We start from the raw sequence: 21,068 nt of genomic DNA, 5'->3' as shown, positions 1-21,068 counted from the left end.
AGAGCCGCAGCGCCGACGCGCGCCATTCAAACTGGGGAGGGGAGGGACTGCAGTTCCACAGATAGAAAAAAAGCAGACACTGCACACAAATGAGCACCTAGTCTCCGAGAAACCTCACACTCCGGGTCTCTCCCTGAAGAACGGGTCACCGCTCTGCCCCATCGTTTCCCTTCTGCCTGGCCGCGCTTACCAGAGTTTACCGCCAACAGCGTCGCCATCTTGGAGGCGCACTAACGGAGGCCCGCTGCAGCAGGAAGGCCCCAGGAAAGGAGAGGCTGCCCTCGGCGACGCCTGAGCAAAACAGTACCACACTCTCGCCTCCGAAAACCGCCCTCTGGCCGATGCAGGAGTACAAAGGACTACCACATCTCCTTTGATTTACCAATATCAACTTTTTCACTGTCATTATTCCCATTCAAATAAGGCGAGAGCAACCAGGTCAGAGACACGAGGTCCTCACTTTGACAGTCATCGCGCAGTGCATCCTGGGACTGGTAGTTTCTTTCTAAGGATGAGAGACGTTGGGTAGGCGAGGGAAAGTAGGTAAAATAGAAAAAAGTATGCAGAGACTAGTTATTAAAATGATACCCACTTATGATATAAAAGCTGTAAATTCAAATAATCTCCATTTGAAATTATTAAATCTTCCCTGCATTACTCCCTTGCCTTGTAGAGTGGGGGGAGTGAGGTGTCTGCACCCCAAAAAGGCATTTGACCTGTTACTCCTTACCAAGTGTATTGTGTCAACATAGTTACACAGCCGGAAACAAAACATAATTTGTTACTATGAAATTTTCAGGGCTAGGCGTGGTGGCTCACGTCTGTAATCCCAGCATTTGGGGGAGGTCAAGGTGGGGGGGGGGCAGTTCAAGATCGGCCTGGACAATAGCAAAGCCCAGTCTAAAAAAAAAAAAAAAAGCTGGGCGTAGGGGCACACCCCTGTAGTCCCAGTTAACTCGTTAACTCGGGTGGCTGAAGCAGGAGGATTGCTTGAACCCAGGAGTTGGCGATTTCAGGGCACTGCAGCCTGGGTATCAGAATGAGACCACTGCACTGCAGCCTGGGTATCAGAATGAGACCTCATATCAAACCAAAAACAGAATTAGAATAATGGGCCAAGCTGGTGGCTCACTCCTGTAATCGTAATACTCTGGGAGGCAAAGGCTGGTGGACTGCTTGAGCTCAGGATTTCAAGACCAGCCTGAGCAAGAGTGAGACCCCATCTCTACTAAATAGAAAAAACTAGCTGGGCATTGTGGCAGGCACCTGTAGTCACAACTATTGGCCAGGCTGAGGCAAGAGGTTCGCTTGAGACCAAGAGTTTGAGGTTGCTGTGAGCTATGATGTCACAGTACTCTACAAAGACGACAAAGTGAGACTCTGTCTACACACACACACACACACACACACACACACACACTTAGAATAATGAACACCAAGCTTTAAACATTAATGGCCAGTTTCCCTTACCCCTGCACATAGATCATTTTGAAGCAAATTCCAGGCATATTTCATAATCACTGGGAACTTTCCTAGCTAACATCCAAAACAGCTGGACCCTCTTTTCTTCACTTGTTAAATTTTAGTTTGCTATTTTTCAAACTAAATGAATAATCATTATGATTTACCATCACATGCTAAATATCTGTCAAGAATTTTACATGTATTATCTTATTTAATCCCCGCAACAGTTATTTTGGGGGGATGATAGGTAGTATAACTACAACGACTCATGTCAAAGATGCTCTGTGTGCCTTACAATCTTAATCAATTCTCCATATTCTATTGAGGGTGAAAGGAAACGGAGCTTTTATTCCCATTTCACTGTTGAAAATCAGAATCAAATAATTTAGACGAAATATAGCATATGTTATTCAGAATATGTGGCATATTCATTCTTTTGAACAGATACTATCAAGCGACTTGGTGTACACTAGGTGAAATACAAAAGGCACGGGTGATTTTTTTTTTAAATCATTGTTACATAGAGACAAATGCCAAACTACAATGAAAGCAGTTTTAAGGAGTGAAGAGAGGAAGAGAAAATGAAAAGGCAAAGGGATTTTGAATTTTATTTTTATCATGAAGGTTGAAGAATAGTGAGCAGGAACTTGACAAGACGTGGCATTCAAAGGTTTTCTTTCTCTGCAGAGCTATTACAAGGCTTCTTTCCCCTTCCCCCACACATTCTTTTAAGCCCACATACTTCCCTCTCAATAGATCATTTTGCTTTCTCTTTAACGTGGCAGCAGCTTCCCCTCACCCATCATTGTATGTATGAGCTTTCTCACACAGGATTCCTCAGTCTGTAGCAATCAGGATACTGCTATCATTGCTATTGTAACCCCTTCTAAAACTGCTCTCAGAATGGTCACCAGTGATAAACCGTCAAATTTCTTGGGCACTTTATGTCTGAATTGTAAAAATTACTGTGGCTTGTAAGACACCACTGTTCCTGGTTTTCCACCTATCTTTCCAGTTTGTCTGTTTGGGGTTGTTTAAATTTTGTTTTGTTTTGTTTTTATGAGACAGAGTGTCACTCTGTTGCCCAGTCTAGAGTGCTGAGCAGTAGCATGACCATATAGCTCACTGCAGCCTCAAACTCCTGGGCACAAGCGTTCCTCCCACCTTAGCCTCTTGAGTAGCTAGGACTACAGGCATGAGCCACCACACCTGGCTAATTTTTTAATTTTTAGAGAGATGGGATCTTATTGTGTTGCCCAAGTTGGTCTGAAACTCCTGGCTTCAAGTGATCCTCCTAGAACTCCCAAAGCCCTGGGATTATAGGCGTAAGCCACTGCACTTGGCAAAACTGTTAGATTCTTATGGTAGATTATTATTTAAAGCCCCCCACCCCCCGACTCACAGGTCCCTGAATTCAACCCATTGTATAATTATCTACCATCCTGACTTGCTTGGACCAAGAGAATGTAGAGGAAATGTGCAAGTTCCAAACCTAGGACTTATAGGTCTTGTCACTTCCATTTTTTGTTCTTCTGGCCATGTAAGGAAACCCAAGCTAGCTCCTCTGAGGATGAAAGAAGACCATGAGGCGGGATGTCTAGTACGTCCCCAGCCACCAGCCATCCCAGCTGAGATGCCAAACATCAGTGAGACTGTCTTGGATCTTTAGTACTAGTTGGGCCACTAGGTGACTGCAAATGTGGGAGTCCAGACCAGATTACAGACTTATGAACAAGTAAATGGCTTTAAGTCATAGTTTTGTGATTTGTTATGCCCGAGAATTAACTCCTGGAGGACAATAACTACGGCTTTGTATTCCCTGCTCTTATCACCTCTCTGACTTGCAATTACAATTCAGAAAAATAATTTGCAGAGCTTGTTGGTGCCACTGTCTCCTGGAAGTGAGAGACCACATCCAATTGTGGTTAAAAGCACAAACCTTAAACCCAGGCTTCCTGGATTCAAATTCTGTTTCAGTCGTTTATTAGGTATGAAACCCTCTGTAGTATTTCCCTTTTTCCCTCTCTAAACGGGATGATATTATTATTACCTACATCATACAGTTAAGAGGCTAATGTAAAGTCCTTAACATGTGCTATATGAGGTTTACTTAAATAAAAATAAACTGTTTCTCAGGTAAATAAGTATAAATAAAGGTATAATTAATTACCTTGAACTAATTTAACCAAATTGTTAGAATGCACTACAGATGTGGAAGCACTCAGCAATTAAACAGTTGTGCCCTATTCTAATTAATTCATTATTGGTAACTTCCCTCACTGCCTTTCAATTATACCAGTGGTTCTCAGCCTGTGGGTGAACTGTACTAAAGGGCCATGGCATTAGGAACGTTGAGATCTTAAGATAAGCACAGCTAACTCTACTTGGAATCTAGACAATGAAGGTTAGAGAAAATTACACAAAGTAAGTGGCAATTTAATGGCTAGATAGGACTTTATGTAGTCATGAAAACAGGTGGGGTAGGGAGAAAGGGAATAGACCAGTGAAAAAGTGATAAAGCCCAAAGTTTACAGAGCTGCAACAACTCCTCTGGATAAGGCTTAGAAATTTAAATGTTTCGAGTTCTGTAATTTTCCATATCTTGCCCAGTAGAGGACCCCAGACATGACAAGTTCACTATTATGTGTTTTTGTTTTTGTTTTGAGATAGAGTCTTATTATGTTGTCCTCAGTAGAGTGCCGTAGTGTCATAGCTCACAGCAACTTCTAACTCTTCGGCTTAAGCAATTCTCTCGCCTCAGCTTCCCAAGTAGCTGGGACTACAGGTGGCCACAACAACACCCGGCTATTTTTTGCTGCAGTTGTCATTGTTGTTTAGCCGGCCCTGGGCCAGGTTCAAACCTGCCACCCTTGGTGTATGTGGCCGATGCTGTGACCACTGTGCTATGGGCACTGAGCCCACCATTGTGTTTGGTACCCCAGTCATTGGCTAGCTGTGGGCCGCAGTTGCAGAACGTGGCATACTGGCAGTCTCAGGTGGAGCAGGAAGCCAATTTGCCCTAGATTTTCCTGTAGGAACCCACAACCAAAATGCAGCAAGTGGGACCCACAAAAGGGCTTCCTTTCAGAGGCTGAATTACCCTAACAGCCTCCTAACCAGTCTTTCTCTCTTTCTTTTATTTTATTTTATTTACTTATTTATTTTTTTTTTTTTGAACCAGAGTGTCATGAGCATCTTCATAGCTCACAGCAACCTCAAACTATGAGGCTCAAGTGATCCTCTTGCCTCAGCCTCCTAAGTAACTGGGACTACAGATACGTGCCACAACACCTGGCTAATTTTGTATCTTTCCTTTCTATTATAAAATATAGTTAGCCCCTTCTTCATCTGGTTAGTCTTACTTAACCTTCAAACCTCAACCTTCAAGCATCACCTTCTCCCCACTCTATTACTACTCCAGACTGGATTAAACACCCATCTTGGCTTTCTCATAACACATTGTAATTTTTTATAACTTGGTGCCTCAGACTGAAAGCTCCACATGAAGGAACAGATAGAGCCAATAAAAGTTTGTTGAATGAGTAAGGAAGAGGAAAGGTCAAGCTGCCATCTTCTATCCACTGCCAGACTATATTGTGGGTTCTCTAGCAAGTATCTAAAACTCTGAGATAAAAAGGCAAGTCCTTCTTTTCTGATAAATGGACCACCAATGTGGTTCTAAAGGGGACAGGCAACTCCACATGCCCCTTGACCCTGTATGTCAAGCCTTTGGTTCTGCATGTAGCACAATGGTGCGTAACATAAAACAGGAAATCAGGCAAGAGTAGTGTGAAAGTGACTTTGCATATATATATGGCAAAGTCAATATACACATGATCGTTAGGAATCTGGATTGTATTCTGGGACTTAGCATGAATTCTTGACCATCGCCCTTGGCAACAGTGTGTAAAGGAGAGTGGGGAGCTGCTGAGGAAAGCAGAAAGTCCTCAGAAGTGGAGGAAGATCACAGTCGTCTTCCTGTCAGACGAAGGCTCAAAGTGAAACTATGTGTGAGGATCAAGGAAGTTTTAATTGAAATCAACTACAACTGTTATACTGCTTGGGACATGACAGAAACTGACAGAAACTCACAGAAATGAAGGACAATGGGAAATAAATAAGGAAATATGCCAGATGTGGTGGCTCACCCCTATAATCCTAGCATTCTGGGAGGCAGAGGTAGGAGGATCCCATGAGCTCATGCATTCCAGATCAGCCTGAGCAAGAGCAAGATCCCATCTCTACTAAAAATAGAAAAATTAGCCGGGTGTTGTGGCTAGTGTCTGTAGTTCCAGCTACTCAGGAAGCTGAGGTAGGAGGATCACTTGAGCCCAGAAGTTTGTGGTTGCAGTGAGCTATGATCCAGCCACGACAGTATAACCTGGGCAACTGAGTGAGACTCTGTCCCTAAAATTAAAAAAAAAGTAAATAAATAAAAGAAGATTTTAATTTTTTTCAAGGCAGTCTTACTCTGACGTTAGCTAGATATAGTGGCATATCATAGCTCACTGAGACCTCAAACTTTTGGGCTCAGGTGATCTTCCTCCCTCAGCCTCCAGAGTAGCTGGAACTACAGGCACATGCCAGCATGCCTCACTAATTTCTATTTTTTGTAGAGACAAGATCTGGCTAGGTTGCTCAGGCTGGTCTCAAATTCCTGACCCCAAGTGATCCTCCCACCATAACCTCCCAAAGTGCTAGGATTACAGGGATGAGCCACCTTGCCCAACCAAAAAGATTTTTTAAAAGATTTCAGGTTAACATGAAACTGGTGTACATGGCATTTCTCCTCCTAACTTGGCTTAGGGAAGTTCATCAGTGATGTGTATTTTGTGTCTTCTCTTCCCATGTCACAGGACAGCTGAGATTTCAGAAAGAAATGGGTAAACAATGGAAGGCAGAGCGTGCTGGTAGAGCAGAGAAGAGATTCCAGAAACAGATTGCCCAGAATTTAAATTTTTACTTCACCAGTGGCTTACTGTGTGATAATGAGCAAGTTATTTAATCTCTGAGCCTGAGTTTTCTCATCTATTAAAATAGAAACAACAATACTTCCCTTGGATTGCTATGAAGATTCAGTTAAATAACATATGAATTTAACGTGAAGTACTTGGACGATCTCCGGGGCTAGTAATAGGATGTTTACACTGAAGAATAAAAAGTATAGGAATTAAGGAAAGGAAAAAGGAGCTATTGAATAAAGGGTCTGATAATATTGTATTAATTCGGTACTAATAATAGTACAGCATCAGTGAATTCTATTAATGAAGTTCTCATGGCAGAGTTAATTCAGCCATGTTGTGTACCCTGTATGTTTTAAATTGCACATTTAATAAGCACAAAAGTATCAATAAGGCTAATTTCATGCTTTTAAAATTATATAGAAAATTGATGTGGTACTCAGAGTTGAATTTTACTGTGATTTTAAGATTTCAATCTCTAGCCATAAGAATAACTCCAAAGCCAGGCAATCATTTTTTAAATTTAATTGAAAAACAAAAAGGGGGCTAGGCATGGCAGCTCCATGCCTGTAATCCTAGCACTCTGGGAGGGTGATGAGGGTGAATTGCTTGAGCTCAGTAGTTCAAGACCAGTCTTACCAAGAGCGAAACCCCATCTCTACTAAAAATAGAAAATCTAGCCAGGCATAGTGGCACATGCCTGTAGTCCCAGCTACTTGGGAGGCTGAGGCAAGAGGATTGCTCAAGCCTAAGAGTCAGAGGTTGCTGTGAGCTATGACACCACGCACTCTACGCAGGGGGAGGGAATGAGGGCTCTGTCTCAAAACAAAAACAAAAACAAAAACAAGAACAAAAAAGATACCACCCAGCATTAAAATATTGTTAATTGTTAAAGTTACTGGTATTGTTCTACAGTTAACAGTTAAGTACTGTAAAATCATAATGCAGATATAGGAAGGAAACAGTATGTTAAAACTTCAAAAAGAAGAGAATCCTTGGTTAGGGATAAATACAAGCCAAATCATAAAATGGTAACCCCATACTAGAATGCATGCTCTGTGTGGGCAGGGATATCATTTTATTCACTCGTGTCATTTAAGTATCTAGAGTAGTACCTAGCACCTTGTGAGAGGTATCAACTAATATTTGTTGAATGAATTAATGTACAGGAGGAGAAGGTCAGTTCAGGAGACAGAGTGAGCTCTTGCCATGTGGCGACTTCCTCCATGTTCTGATGCAGCAAGAAGCACAAGACGCTGTCCCCTCAATCTTGAACTTCCCAGCTTCCAGAACTGTAAGAAATTAATCTCTGGTTTTTATAAATCACCCAGTCTCCAGCTTATGCTGCACAAGAAGAATGACACTAACCACTAGTTCTTTGAAAAATAAAATTGATAAATCTTTATAGCTCAGTTGTTTAAGCAAAAAAGGAGAAATTACAGATACATCACTTCAGATCCTACAGACACTTAAAAAGACAATAAGGGGACAGGTTCAGTGGCTCATATCTGCAAATCCTGCACTCTGGGAGGCTGAGGCAGGTAGACTGCTTGAGCTCAGGGGTTTGAGACCAGCCTGAGCCAGAGTAAGACCCCATCTCTACAAAGAAATAGAAAAATTAGCGAATTGTGGCTGGTGCCTGTAGTCCCAGCTACTCAGGAGGCTGAGGCAAGCAGATGGCTTGAACCCAAGAGTTTGAGGTATGATGCCACACACTCTACCCAGGGTATAGAGTGAGATTTTGTCTCAAAAAAAAAAAGGCGGCGCCTGTAGCTCAGTGGGTAGGGTGCCAGCCACATACACCCAGGCTGGTAGGTTTGAAACCAGCCCAGGCCAGCTAAAACAACAATGACAACTACGACAAAAAAATAAATAAATATCCGGGCATTGTGGCGGGCGCCTGTAGTCCCAGCTACTTGGGAGGCTGAGGCAAGTGAATCTCTTAAGCCCAAGAGTCTGAGGTTGCTATGAGCTGTGATACCATGGCACTCTACCCAGAGCGACAGCTTGAGACTCTGTCTCAAAAAACAAAAACAAAACCAAAAAAGATAGTATTTAACTTTATGTCAACATATATTAATCAAAAACTTAGATGAAATGGTCATTTCCTCTAAAAAGTGATATTTTCCAAAAGCAAAAACACAAATAGCTTTATAGCTGTTAGCTGTTAGTGAAATTGAATTTGTAATAAAGAACCATTTTATAAAGAAAACTCAAAGCTTCAATGGCTTAATTGGTGAAAGTTAATAAATATTCAAGTAAAATATGATACCCATCCTACACAAACTCTTTCAAGAAATAGAGGAGTAAACCTTTCCCAGTTAATTTTATAAGACCATTATTAACCTGATAGTGTCAAAGTCATTACAAGAAGAGAAAAGCATGGACCAGTACTCCTCATGAACATAGATGCCAAAATCTTTAACAGGAAAAACTATTAAAAATAGCAAAACAAAACCAGCAATATATAGACTATATCATGACCAAATGGGCTTTAAAAATTCAGTTTGGGTAGTTTCTCTTCAATCACAGAACAAACTAGCTCTTAATAATTCAATTTTATAAGGAGAGTAAATGACAAAAGATCATATTAATTTTTTTCCCCCCAGAGATATAACTAAGCCAGCTGAAATCTTTGGAGAAACTAGTAGAGGTACTCTCTTTAGAGAACCAGTCATAAACCTAGCTCTTTTGCTCTCCCTTTCCCAAGAAGACAGGCCATTTTTTTCTGATAACATTTTTTTATTTGTTTTACTTTTTTTTCTAGAATCAATTCCATTAGCAATTTCTCCATGAGATTAAGAAGCACTCCTGTTTCTAGTTTGGATGTGGTATTCCCAACTTTTATAACACTTTAATACTTCATCTCTTAGGATTTCATACAAGTGACGATTTCATCCATTAATCTGTATGATCACTATTTTAACTTATAAAATCTGTATGATCTGTATGATCTGTATGATCTGTATAAAATCTGTATAATCTGTATGATCACTATTTTAACTTATAATAATCAGTGTTAGCTGTGCTCTTAGATTATCTGGCAAATTAATTGTTTCATGGCTAACTCTGTCTCTAAAGGATAGAAGGCACAGACCCTCTTCCTCTCACATGTCACTTTCAACAACTGGCACAGTGCCTGGCTCAGTAAACAATTCAATGAGTAAGTCTGGGAATCTTAAATTATTAACACTTTCTTGACATCATTCTCCAATTCTAGGACATCTCATTATCATGTTACTATTTTATTAGGCATGATTTAACCAAAAGTCCTGTTTCCTTTTTGTAGTATTTTTGGGTAATTTGAGTAGCAGTAATCCTGTCTCAAAAATATGGGGATGGGAAAAAGTACAAGAATCCTTTCAATAGCTAGGACCTGAACATAGATGCCAAACGTAATACTATTTTTTTTTTTTTTTTGTAGAGACAGAGTCTCACTTTATGGTCCCCAGTAGAGTGCCATGGCCTCACACAGCTCACAGCAACCTCCAACTCCTGGGCTTAAGCGATTCTCTTGCCTCAGCCTCCCGAGTAGCTGGGACTACAGGTGCCCGCCACAACGCCCAGCTATTTTTTGGTTGCAGTTTGGCCGGGGCCGGGTTTGAACCCGCCACCCTCGGTATATGGGGCCGGTGCCTTACCAACTGAGCCACAGGCGCCGCCCCAAACGTAATACTATTTACTATTATGTAGGACAACATTTCTAATTAGGGTCAACCAAAAGTGTTGTCCAAAAATGACAGCACCCACATAGGAGTCTCCCTAGAGAGTCACTCACTACCACAAACCAACTTGACTTTCTTGGCCCCTAACCCATCTCAACATTGCCCCCACCCCTAACCTGCTCATGGGCAGGTGACCAAATGGAGCTCTGAGCAGCATTTGTCTGTTTGCTGTACAGATAGGAAGCATGGATCAGTACTAAAAAAAAGCTTCTCCAGGATGAAACCTCACTTCTGTGCCCTCCTGTTAGCTCCTGAGTACTTGGGGTATTTTGAATCATGGATCTAATTGCAGGGTCCTCAGCTAGACTCAGAACACGAACAGCCAAAGAATTCAATCAGTCCTGGACCTTGGCTGGAGGAGAAACTGCACCCTTGTATATGAGCTCAGTTTGCTGACCCTGAAACATGGATCTGAGAGGCTCAGTTAAACTGTAGGGCGGCCCTGTCCTATCAGCTGTGCTGGCAGCTCACTCTGTGTCCCACTCAGAGTGGGAAGGACCATGTTGCTAAATAGGTAAAGGAAAGGCTGGAATGAGGGCTGGAGTCAGTTCAAACAACCATTTTTCATCACAGAGACCTACAAACCAAGTCTAGGCTAAGAAAACTTCTGCAAGGAAAGAAGGTCCCCAACAGGTTTTGGAGAATAATAGGAGACAGAACATGGGGAGATGGATCAAGGCTCTGAACCTGAAGGCCAAGAGGCTGTTAACTACAGCCCTACCCCAAGGCCCAGGGTGCTGCATAGTATCACAGCATCATCCCAGCTTAGATCACCACAGTATGGTGCCAACTAACATTAAGATAACTTAACTCAATGATTTTCAAATTGTGAGTTGTGACCCATAAGTGGATGTTAGAGTCTCTCTCTCTTGCCCAAGCTAGAGTTCCATGGCATCAGCCTAACAGCAACCTTAAACTCCTGGGTTCAAGTGATCCTCCAGGCTCAGCCTGCCAAGTAGCTGGGACTACAGGCACCCACCATGACACCTGGCTAATTTTTTCTGTGTTTAGTAGAGATGAGGCTTTGCTTTTGTTCAGGCTGGTCTCAAACTCCTGGTGTCCCCAGAACCCCCTTGCCTCAGCCTCCCAGAGTGCTAGGATTACAGGTATGAACCACTACACCCAGTCCCATAAAAAGATCTTGAAATCAATTTATTGGGCCCATTCCTCAATATTTTTACTAAAAAAAATAGAAAATAGAATATAACACGCTGGACATAGTGGCTCACACCTGTAATCCTAGCACTCTGGAAGGCCATCGCGCCTGGATTGCATGAGCTCAGGAGTTCAAGACCAGCCTGGGAAAAATTGAGACACTGTCTCTACTAAAAATAGAAAAATTAGCTGGACATTGTGGCAGGTACCTAGTCCCAGCTACTTGGGAGGCTGAGGCAAGGGGATCGCCTGAACCCAAGTCTTTGAGAAAGAAAATATTAGTGTTTCAGGAGTATAAGCCTATATTCTGATTTGTAAAAATTTTGTCTTAGCTATAATTTTTGTGATATAAACTAGGTCACCATATAAAAATGTTTCTCCAACTAGGGGTCACGTTTGCTAGCTATAGCTGTCATTAATACCCCTTGCTCTCATTTTTCACAATCCCTAAATTAAAACAACTATTGGTTTTAATTTAGCTTCCCATTTAAAGAGATGCATTAATCAATTAATATAGGAATTTAGACCGATATTTTTATTTTTATTATGAATTAATGCATTAGAATTATGATTTACTATCATCAATCTCTTATAATTTACTTTAGTATGAGTCAAATCCCTATTTCCCATATTATGCCTGGTAATTAAAAGAACAGATTTCTTAGCCAGGCACAGTGGCTCATGCCTGTAATCCTAGCACTCTAGGAAGCCAAGGTGGATGGATCACTTGAGCTCAGGAGTTCAAGACCATCCTGAGCAAAAGTGACTGTATTCAAAATGACTCCTGACTGTATTCAAGTGAATCCTGACTGTATTCAAAATGAAAAACTGAAGCAAGAGGATCACTTGAGCCCAAGAGTTTGAGGTTGTGTGAGCTATGATGCTATAGCACTCTACTGAAGATGAAAAAGTGAGACTCTGTCTCAAAAAAAAAAAAAAGATTTCTTGGCTAGACACGGTGACTCATGCTATAATCTTAGCATTCTGGGAGGCCAAGGTGGGTAGATTGTCTGAACTCAGGAGTTCAAAAACATCCTGAGCAAGAGTGAGACCCCTCTCTACTAAAAAATAGAAAAGCTAGCCAGGCATGGTGGCCTATGCCTGCAGTCCCAGCTACTCGAGGGGCTGAGGCAAGGGGATGGCTTGGGCCCAAGAGTTTGGGGTTGCTGTGAGCTATCATGCCACAGCACTTTACCCAGGGCAAGAGAGTAAGACTGTCTCAAAAAAGTCTATATATGGAGAGATTTCTAAGCTAACGAATCTGAGGGCTGAGTATTAGAACAGGTCCATTTCAAAGCAATTGCATCCTCACTGATCTTTTCCCTGCCTTTCACCCGCTTCTTATCTACCGCCCACCCAGTATCCAGGGCAACCCTTTCACCACTTGAATCCAGTCATGATTCTGCCCATTTTAGACCCTTTTAAGAGAGTTCTATTTTATTAGGTTGAATCAAGTGAAATGGTTGATCAAAAATGAAAATCAACAATTTTATATTGATCAGTTTAATATTAAAAATAAAACAGAGAGGGAGGGGGGTGGGGCCTTGGTATGTGTCACACTTTATGGGGGCAAGACATGATTGCAAGAGGGACTTTGCCTAACAACTGCAATCAATGTAACCTGGCTTATTGTACCCTCAATGAATCCCCAACAATAAAATAAATAAATAAATAAATAAAACAGAAACTCTATCTGTATGGATACAGGTATGCATGCTTTGAAGAGGGAAAGGGGAAGGGCTAGGAAGACAGGTAAGCTCATCTAATAGGTACAATAGAGGGGTATATGGCACACCTCCTGGGTGAAGGGCTCAACTACAACTTTGACTTTACCCAACAAATGCAAACAATATAACCTAATCATATGTACCCTTATATTAATCTGAAATTAAACAAAGAAAGAAATATTGGACACTAAAGAAAAGCTAAATATACAGAATTTGACTTGAAAGAAATGACACATATCCCCCCAAAAATCACAATGGTAAAACCGACAGTTTGTAAAAATTGTACAAAAATAGCCTGGTGCATGCATCAAGTGTTTCACATAAAAATGGTCCTGATAAAAATGACTTATATCAAATAAAAGTGAAAATTGGAAAACAAACAAAAAAAGATATGTACGCTCTGGATCCAAACTTTTCTCACCCTTTTACTCATGTCGATACCTTCACCATGCAATGATTTTTAATTTTTTTACGGCAACTCAGTAAGAAATACACTTTATATTCAGGATTTACACATATATAAGCAAATGTATAGCACTTCTGGTCTTGATTGGACATTGCTTCTTAAGAGAAGCGTGGCCCCTTGGCCTCTTTACCTACTTGCCCTGGCAATGGAGGCCAGTTCGCTGTCTATGGCATAAACTCACCTTTTTCTTCCTCAATAAACTTTTTTACATGCTATGCCTTAAAAAAAAAAAATAAATCCAGTTCAATGTAATTTAATTTAAAAAAGAGAGAAGCTTTTTAAAATGTGTTAAAAATTAGGCTGGCTCATGCCTGAAATCCTAGCACTCTGAGAGGCTAAGGCTGGTAGATTACGTGAGGTCAGGAGTTTGAGACCAGCCTGAGCAAAGTGAGACCCTATCTCTACTGAAAAGAGGAAAAAGAAAACAAAAACTATCCAGGCATGTGGCAAGCACCTGTAATCAGTGCCAGCTACTTGGGAAGCTGAGATGAGAGGATTGCTTAAGCCCAAGAAATTGAGGTTGCTGTGAACTATGATGCCACGCACTCTACCTAGTCTCTTTTTCAAAACAAAAACTTGTCAAAAATTAATTTATTTTATTTTTGTAGCTATGAGGGGTGTGTCTTACTATGTTATCCAGGCTAACATCAAACTTCTGACCTGAAGCAGTGCTCCTGCTTCAGTATCCCAAAGCACTGGGATTACAAGTGTGAGCCACCATGCCTAGCCAAGACCAACCCTTACAAATGGATGCCAATCCCAACCCCTTGACTCTCTGTCATTACGTCCTCTTTATTTTGCATAGCACATAGTATTATCTACGGTTCTATACTTACACATTTGCTTGTGAGAAAGACAAAAAGTTCTGATATTTGGAAGCAGACCTGATACACCCATAGTTTGCTGTTTATAATACACTTCTGTGTATAATGTGCACCCACATTTTGGGCCCAAACTTTCAAGAAAATGACCCTGGAGAAAGTAGCCAGCTCTTACCTGAGAGAGACACATCTGGGGAGGGATAATGCTCCTTTAGTAAACGTGCAGATCACCCCACCCTCCCACAGCTACCCTTTCCAAAAAGGCTGCTCTTCCCTTTCTCCCAGGGGCCCTTCACTTCTCACCACATTGGGGGTTGTGGCTGAAATGGCCATGTGTGTAGCTGGCAGGAGCTTCTGAGGATGCTTGGCCCACATGCAGCCAAGTCCCTGGTCCCCTCCATGTGGCCAGGCCTCAAGCCTCAACTCTTTTCCCACGCAGCCACAGCCTGCCTCCCCAGCCCCACCATGACCCCTCCCCTGATTGTGTGCTCAGCAGAGGCTGCTTGGTTTGCTCCCGGCAGATCCCAGATCCTCCCAGACTGGGATTCCAGGCATCTGATGGGCCCAGATGGGAGGGCATGGCAGCCCTGTGAGGTCTGTTGGACTGCCCCACACCTAAGCTATACTACCTAAGTATAACACACATCTTTATTTTCCATTTCCCCTCAAAAATGTGTGCCAAAAAGTATGCTTACACATGGCAAAATACGGTAATCTCTTAGTTCTTGGTGTTGGTACAAGGTATCCCAGTCCTCAAGGCTAAGTTTTTCTGTTTTTCTGTTGAATACAAACAACATCATAGATAGAATATCAGCATCGGAGAAGGACACTCTGTGTCTGTGATGAATCAAGACAAAAACAAGACCACTCAGTAATCATGTCAGAACACAGAGAAAACATTAACATTTTCCAAGCCATGAAATACCAGATATCCTCCCTGCAGCTAACATGAGTGACTGCCACTCCTTTGCCAAGTGGAGTTTCCTTCCCTCTGGTCTGCTCTCCTGATGGGTAAGACACATAAAGACTCTATCACAAAGTCATAGATTTTTCCCTCATTTCCTGAAAGCACCTAATCCTCTGCTTCCTTGGACCCCACCCGGAAAATTCAGACTCCTGGGCTCAAGTGATCCTCCTGCCTCAGCTGCCAGAGTAGCTGAGACTACAGACACATGCATGATGCCTGGTGAATTTTTCTGGTTTTGGTAGAGACGGGGTCTCGCTTTTGCTCAGGCTGGTCTTGAACTCCTGAGCTCAAGCAATCCTTCTGCCTTGGCCTCCCAAAGTGCGAGATTACAGGTATGAGCCGCTGCACCAGCCTAAATCACCATTTTTAACTTTCTTTCTTTCTTTCAGAGGACTGTGTGCTGAGAACTCAAAGCCAGCATAATCCTCCAGTGCGTGGATATAGAGTCCTAACTTTATGTAACTTCTCTCCTAATACTGAATGTTTAGATTACTTCTAATTTTTCATTGCCATAAATACTTAGATGAACAACTTCAAACATGAATCTTTGTTAACATTCTTCAAAAAAGGTTTCCTAGAAGTAACATAATTACTAGTTTAATATGTGTGAATTTCTTAATACTCTCAACGTACTGTAAAATTGCTTTAAAGATTCATTTAATTTACATTTCTGCCAGAGAATTCACTAGTTTCCAACTTTCATCAACACTGAATACTAAAATTTTAAAACAGATCTTATTTGGAATCTTATCTTTGTATTTTTGATTGCCAATGAAGTGAACTAATTCTTTTTGTAACAACCTAGATGGAACTGGAGACCCTTCTTCCATAATGCAAGAATAGAAAAAAAAAACACCACACATACTCACTATTAAACTGGAACTAATCAATCAACAGCCATGTGCACATGTCAGTAAAACTCAATGGAAATAACGCAGGTGGATGGGGGCTGCAGGGGAGGAGTAAACTCATACCTAATGGGTACAATGCACACTTATCCAGGTGATGGTGACACTTACAACTTTGACTCAAACTGTACAAAATCAATTGACATAACCAAAACATTTGTACCACGTAATATTCTAAAATTAAAAAAGAAAAATTCCCCCAAATGGATTAGTAAATTGTGGTATATGTACACCATGGAATATTATGCAGCCTTAAGGAAAGATGGAGACTTGACCTCTTTCATGTTTACATGGATGGAGCTGGAACATATTCTTCTTAGCAAGGTATCTCAAGAATGGAAGAAAAAGTATCCAATGTACTATTCCCTACTATGAAACCAATTTATAGCTTTCATATGAAAGCTATATTATAGCCCAAGAATGTGGGGAAAAGGGAGAGGGAGAGGAGAGGATGGGTGGAGGGAGGGTAATTGGTGGGTCTACAACTATGGTGCGTCTTACAAGGATACATGTGAAATTTACTAGATGTAGAATATAAATGTCTTAACACAGTAACTAAGAAAATGCCGTGAAGGCTATGTTAACTAGTTTGATGAAAATATTGTATATAATTTGTATATATACAATCAAATTGTATATAAAACCAGCACGTTGTACCCCATGATTGCATTAATGTACAGCTATGATTTAATAAAAAGAAAAGAAAAATTATGCTTTCCCTATCCTATATTTTAAAACACAATTAAATAAAGCATAATATCTTATGAAGTAGGTAGTTTTCTCACATAAATATAATGAACCAAAAATGGGACAAAGTCTGATGTTGAGAGATAATATTTTAATCAAAACTGTGATGAAAGAAAAGCCACGACATGCAGTAGACATATTTAAAGCCATGTTAATTCCGGAATTATTAGGTGGGGAAGGAATCACCAGATCATAATCTCAAGGGATCAGGCTTTAGGAAAACATTTCTATAAATTTTGCATATTTATTATGTGCTACTGGGTTAAGCCATGAGATTAGAGCCAAAAGGGAAGAGAAGGAAGTACATTCCAGACAGAAGTACATCTCTGCCAAAGGTTCAAAACTGTCCAGATGTTTCCCTGGTGGTATTTGGCAATTCTTCATATATTGCATTTTTCCGATAACAAAGACCCTAGCCTGCAGCCAAATCTATTTTGCTCCCTTAAAATTCTCTAAACAGAATTGTACAGATTCCCTGGATCCTAATCCCTATTTGTAACCCCTCTGAAATTCTCCTTGAATAAATCACTCGATTTGAGTGTGTGAAATATGCTCTCTCTAAGGTTTGAGTAGCTTCAATTATACTATAGTCTATTCAGATTAATTCAATCCAACAACATTTATTGAGACTCCACCATGAAAAAAATGGGGAATAAAGAGATCCAGGGCGGTGCCTGTGGCTCAAGGAGTAGGGCGCTGGTCCCATATACCGGAGGTGGCAGGTTCAAACAAACCCAGCCCCAGCTAAAAAACTGCAAAAATTAATTTATTAATTTATTTTAAAAAAGAGAAAGAGAGACATCCAGGGCCTGGCACAGTGGCTCATGCCTGTAATCCTAGTACTCTAGGAGGATGAGGCAGATGGATCATTTGAACTCAGGAGTTCAAGGCCAGCCTGAGCAGAGCAAGACCCCATCTCTACTAAAAATAGAAAAACTAGCTGGGTGTAGTGGTGGGGGCCTGTAGTCCCAGTTACTCAGGAGGCTGAGGCAAGAGGACCACTTGAGCCCAAGAGTTTGAGCCTGCTGTGAGCTATGTTGCCACTGCACTCTATCCAGGACATACAGTGAGACTCTGTCTCAAAAAAAAAAGAGAGAGAGAGGTTTAGTAAAAGTAGCAGATACATCAATACACAACCACAATAAACTGTGACTGTCTGTGTAATGTGGATGTACGTAAAGCACTACAGAATGGATTACTCAATTTTCTTCAATCAGGACAAGGAAGAAAACCCCTCGTACCTCTTCTCCTCTTGTTAAATAGGTGGATTAGGGTTTTTCAGAAAGGAGAGAGAAAAATGAGAATGGATTGACAACTAAGAAATTAAGTTCAGTGTCTTTCCCATTCCTGCAAAACTACCCCTCCCAAAAATTTAATTCCTAGGTAGTCTTCCTACAATGATCTGGAATTTAGGTAAGTAGTTAAAGCTTTGGGACAGATAGCTAAGGATTTATTGGGCAACATGAATGGCCCACAGGAGTAGCGGCTATATAGAAAACTGGATCAGATATTATAAGAGGTAAATACACGTGGATGGATTTCTAAATGAGTGGATCTGTACAGGTTGCAAGGTCCTTCTTCCTCTCTCTATTATCTCCTGTGTCCTTATGACAATTCAGTAAATGAGGAATTATTATTCTTTCACTTTAAAGATAATAAAATTGAAGATTATACAGGTCAAGTAATTTACTCAAGGCCACCTAGTGGCAAAACCAGGCATAAAACCTAAGTTGTCTGCCATGTCCTGTGTCCTTTCCAGAACAGGAAAGCTGAAATACAATGTAAAGCATGTTATTATCTATGCATCCGATGGCTCTAGTTTCTAGAATATGCTTGATATTTCCAAAGAGGTCCCCTTTAAACCTACGCTTAAGAACTAAACTTAGAAGGGAAGAGAGGGGGAGGAAATTTTCAGTTATAACATTGACTTAAGCAAAAGATGCAGGAAAAACATAATGTTCTGAAATATTTACCTGTCTTATAAAAGGAGAGGTAAAACTAAAAAAGAGATCTAGGCAAGATCAACACAATAATATTATTATGTTATCATCCTGTTTTCAACATGTAATAATAATACTTCATAGGTGGTGCTTCCTATACCACAGGTACTGTTCTAAGTGTTTTAGATGGGTTAACTCACTTGGTCCTTACCACACCCCAAGAGGCAGATACAATTATGCCCCCCATTCTGTTGATAAAGAAATCTGAAGTACACAAAGGGCTAAGTAAGTTGCTCAAGGTCACATGACTAGTAAGTAAAGAAACCATGATACAAACCCACAGAGTTGGGCTTCCCAGGGCCACTTAACCACTATCCTGTATTGGCTCTTCTGGTGCCTAAGAAGCACCTTCCTAGAACAGCCCAACTTCCCTTTGATCTGGGTTACAGAGGTTCCTCCACAGGATGCTCCCCAAGCACCTTACTCTCCCCTGTCAAAACACTCCTCATATTATGTGTAATCACTTGTTTGTCTATCTTTCACTGTAGCCTCCAAGTTATGGAGGCAGCTGCCATGACCATCTCATTGTATCCCAAACACCTGGCTCCATGTCAGGATCGCAGTGATAGCTCAATGCATACTTGTCAAACTAATTAAATGAATCTAAAAACACTTCTATAATATTTAGTATGTTCCAGGCACTGTTCAAAGAACAAATACATTAACCAACTCTATGAGGTAGGTACCATTTTACAGATAAAAAAACTGAGCCACAGAGAGGTGGAATGATCTGAACAATGTCATACAGTAGGACTATGTAGTAAAGTTAGGATCAAAAACCAGTCAGTCTGGCTCCACTGTCTACGGCTCCACATGTTCTTAACTATTAAGCTGAATGAATGAATGAACAAATGAATGACATTCATCGGTATGTACCGTAAATCTCTACCACCATTCTGAGATTTCTGTTCTGTAGGCTTCTGTGGTCAGTTTTCCTAGTGGCCTCTTGATGGCTTCCTTTTTGGCTTGGGTTTGCTATTTCTCACTAACCACCCCATGGAAAGATGATGAACATTACAATTGCAGCTTGGCTGGGTGAATGTACCACATACTTCTGTAGCAGTTATTCTGCTTTTCATTTAGTCTTGGCAAACATCTCAAGGTGGAAATAATTGTCTAAATCCTTGGAAAAGAATCGAAGAACTGGATTCTCCTAACATTTCTAGCTGTAAGTAGAGTGCCAAGTGCGAAAAAAAGGCTAAAAGATTTATTGTAATCCCAAACTTGCAGCATTATTTTGCTGAAATTCCTAAGATCCTAAGTAAACTGTGAAAAGTATTCAGACAGAATTAAATATATGTTTTAAAAATTCTTACACAGGGCTTGGCGCCTGTGGCTCAAGCGGCTAGGGCGCCAGGCACATGCACCTGAGTTGGCGGGTTTGAATCCAGCCCGGGCCTGCCAAAAAACAATGACAGCTGCAACCAAAAAAATGACCGGGTGTTGTGGCGGGCACCTATAATCCCAGCTACTTGGGAGGCAGAGGCAGGAGAATTGCTTGATCCCAGAAGTTGGAGGTTGCTGTGAGCTGTGATGCCACAGCACTCGACACAGGGTGACAGCTTGAGGCTCTATCTCAAAAAAATTCTTACACAGAAATTTCTCCTATGACCTTTTCTATTAGTCCATTATTTACCTGGTTTATTCTATAAAAGCTCATGATGTGAAAATAAGATCCTGGTTTCTTTAAAACTATTTTAACACCTTCTAGAATATTAGGAGGAAAAAAACCTTATATAGTTTGGAAGTATATTTGCCTGAATATATAAGTTCTTTTGTTTGGGGGCTTTTTAATTGCTAAGTCTCTTTACTCGTATGTCAAGGACTTGGAATGAGAAAATTGCACAAAACTATGATCTCACTGGTAGAGCAAGAGTTGGCATTATCAGGTTTATATTTTCTTCTGCTTTATTATCATAAGAAGATCTGAAACCTGCTTGCAGCATATAGGAGGGACTGACCTTGGTGTCCCTATGGGTGCTTAATGAGTGAATAACATAGAACATACAGTTAGATATCCCACCCTTATGTTCTAGAATGGCTTTTCAAAAATGCAGATCAGCCTCTCCAAAGAGATTAAAGTAAAACCAAAGATCCTGTTTTTCCCAAAGTTTCTGTTGCAATCAA

At 40.9% G+C, this 21,068-nt stretch overlaps 1 protein-coding gene across 1 annotated transcript in view; it reads right to left on the bottom strand.

Annotated features, from left to right (window-relative positions):
* NUP205 (nucleoporin 205) overlaps window positions 1–242 on the bottom strand; it is an 85,323-nt gene extending 85,081 nt beyond the window's left edge. Inside the window, exon 1 of the mRNA XM_053609333.1 lies at window positions 191–242. Coding sequence (XP_053465308.1) covers window positions 191–218 — 28 coding nt within the window. The 5' untranslated portion in view covers window positions 219–242. The remainder of the gene's footprint in view (window positions 1–190) is intronic.
* Window positions 243–21,068: the final 20,826 nt, after the last annotated feature.

Source organism: Nycticebus coucang, chromosome 11 (assembly GCF_027406575.1).
Source record: "Nycticebus coucang isolate mNycCou1 chromosome 11, mNycCou1.pri, whole genome shotgun sequence".
Classification (NCBI taxonomy): Eukaryota; Metazoa; Chordata; class Mammalia; order Primates; family Lorisidae; genus Nycticebus; species Nycticebus coucang.
The sequence above is the reverse complement of the archived record's forward strand: the minus strand, read 5'-3'. Positions and strand labels throughout refer to the sequence as shown.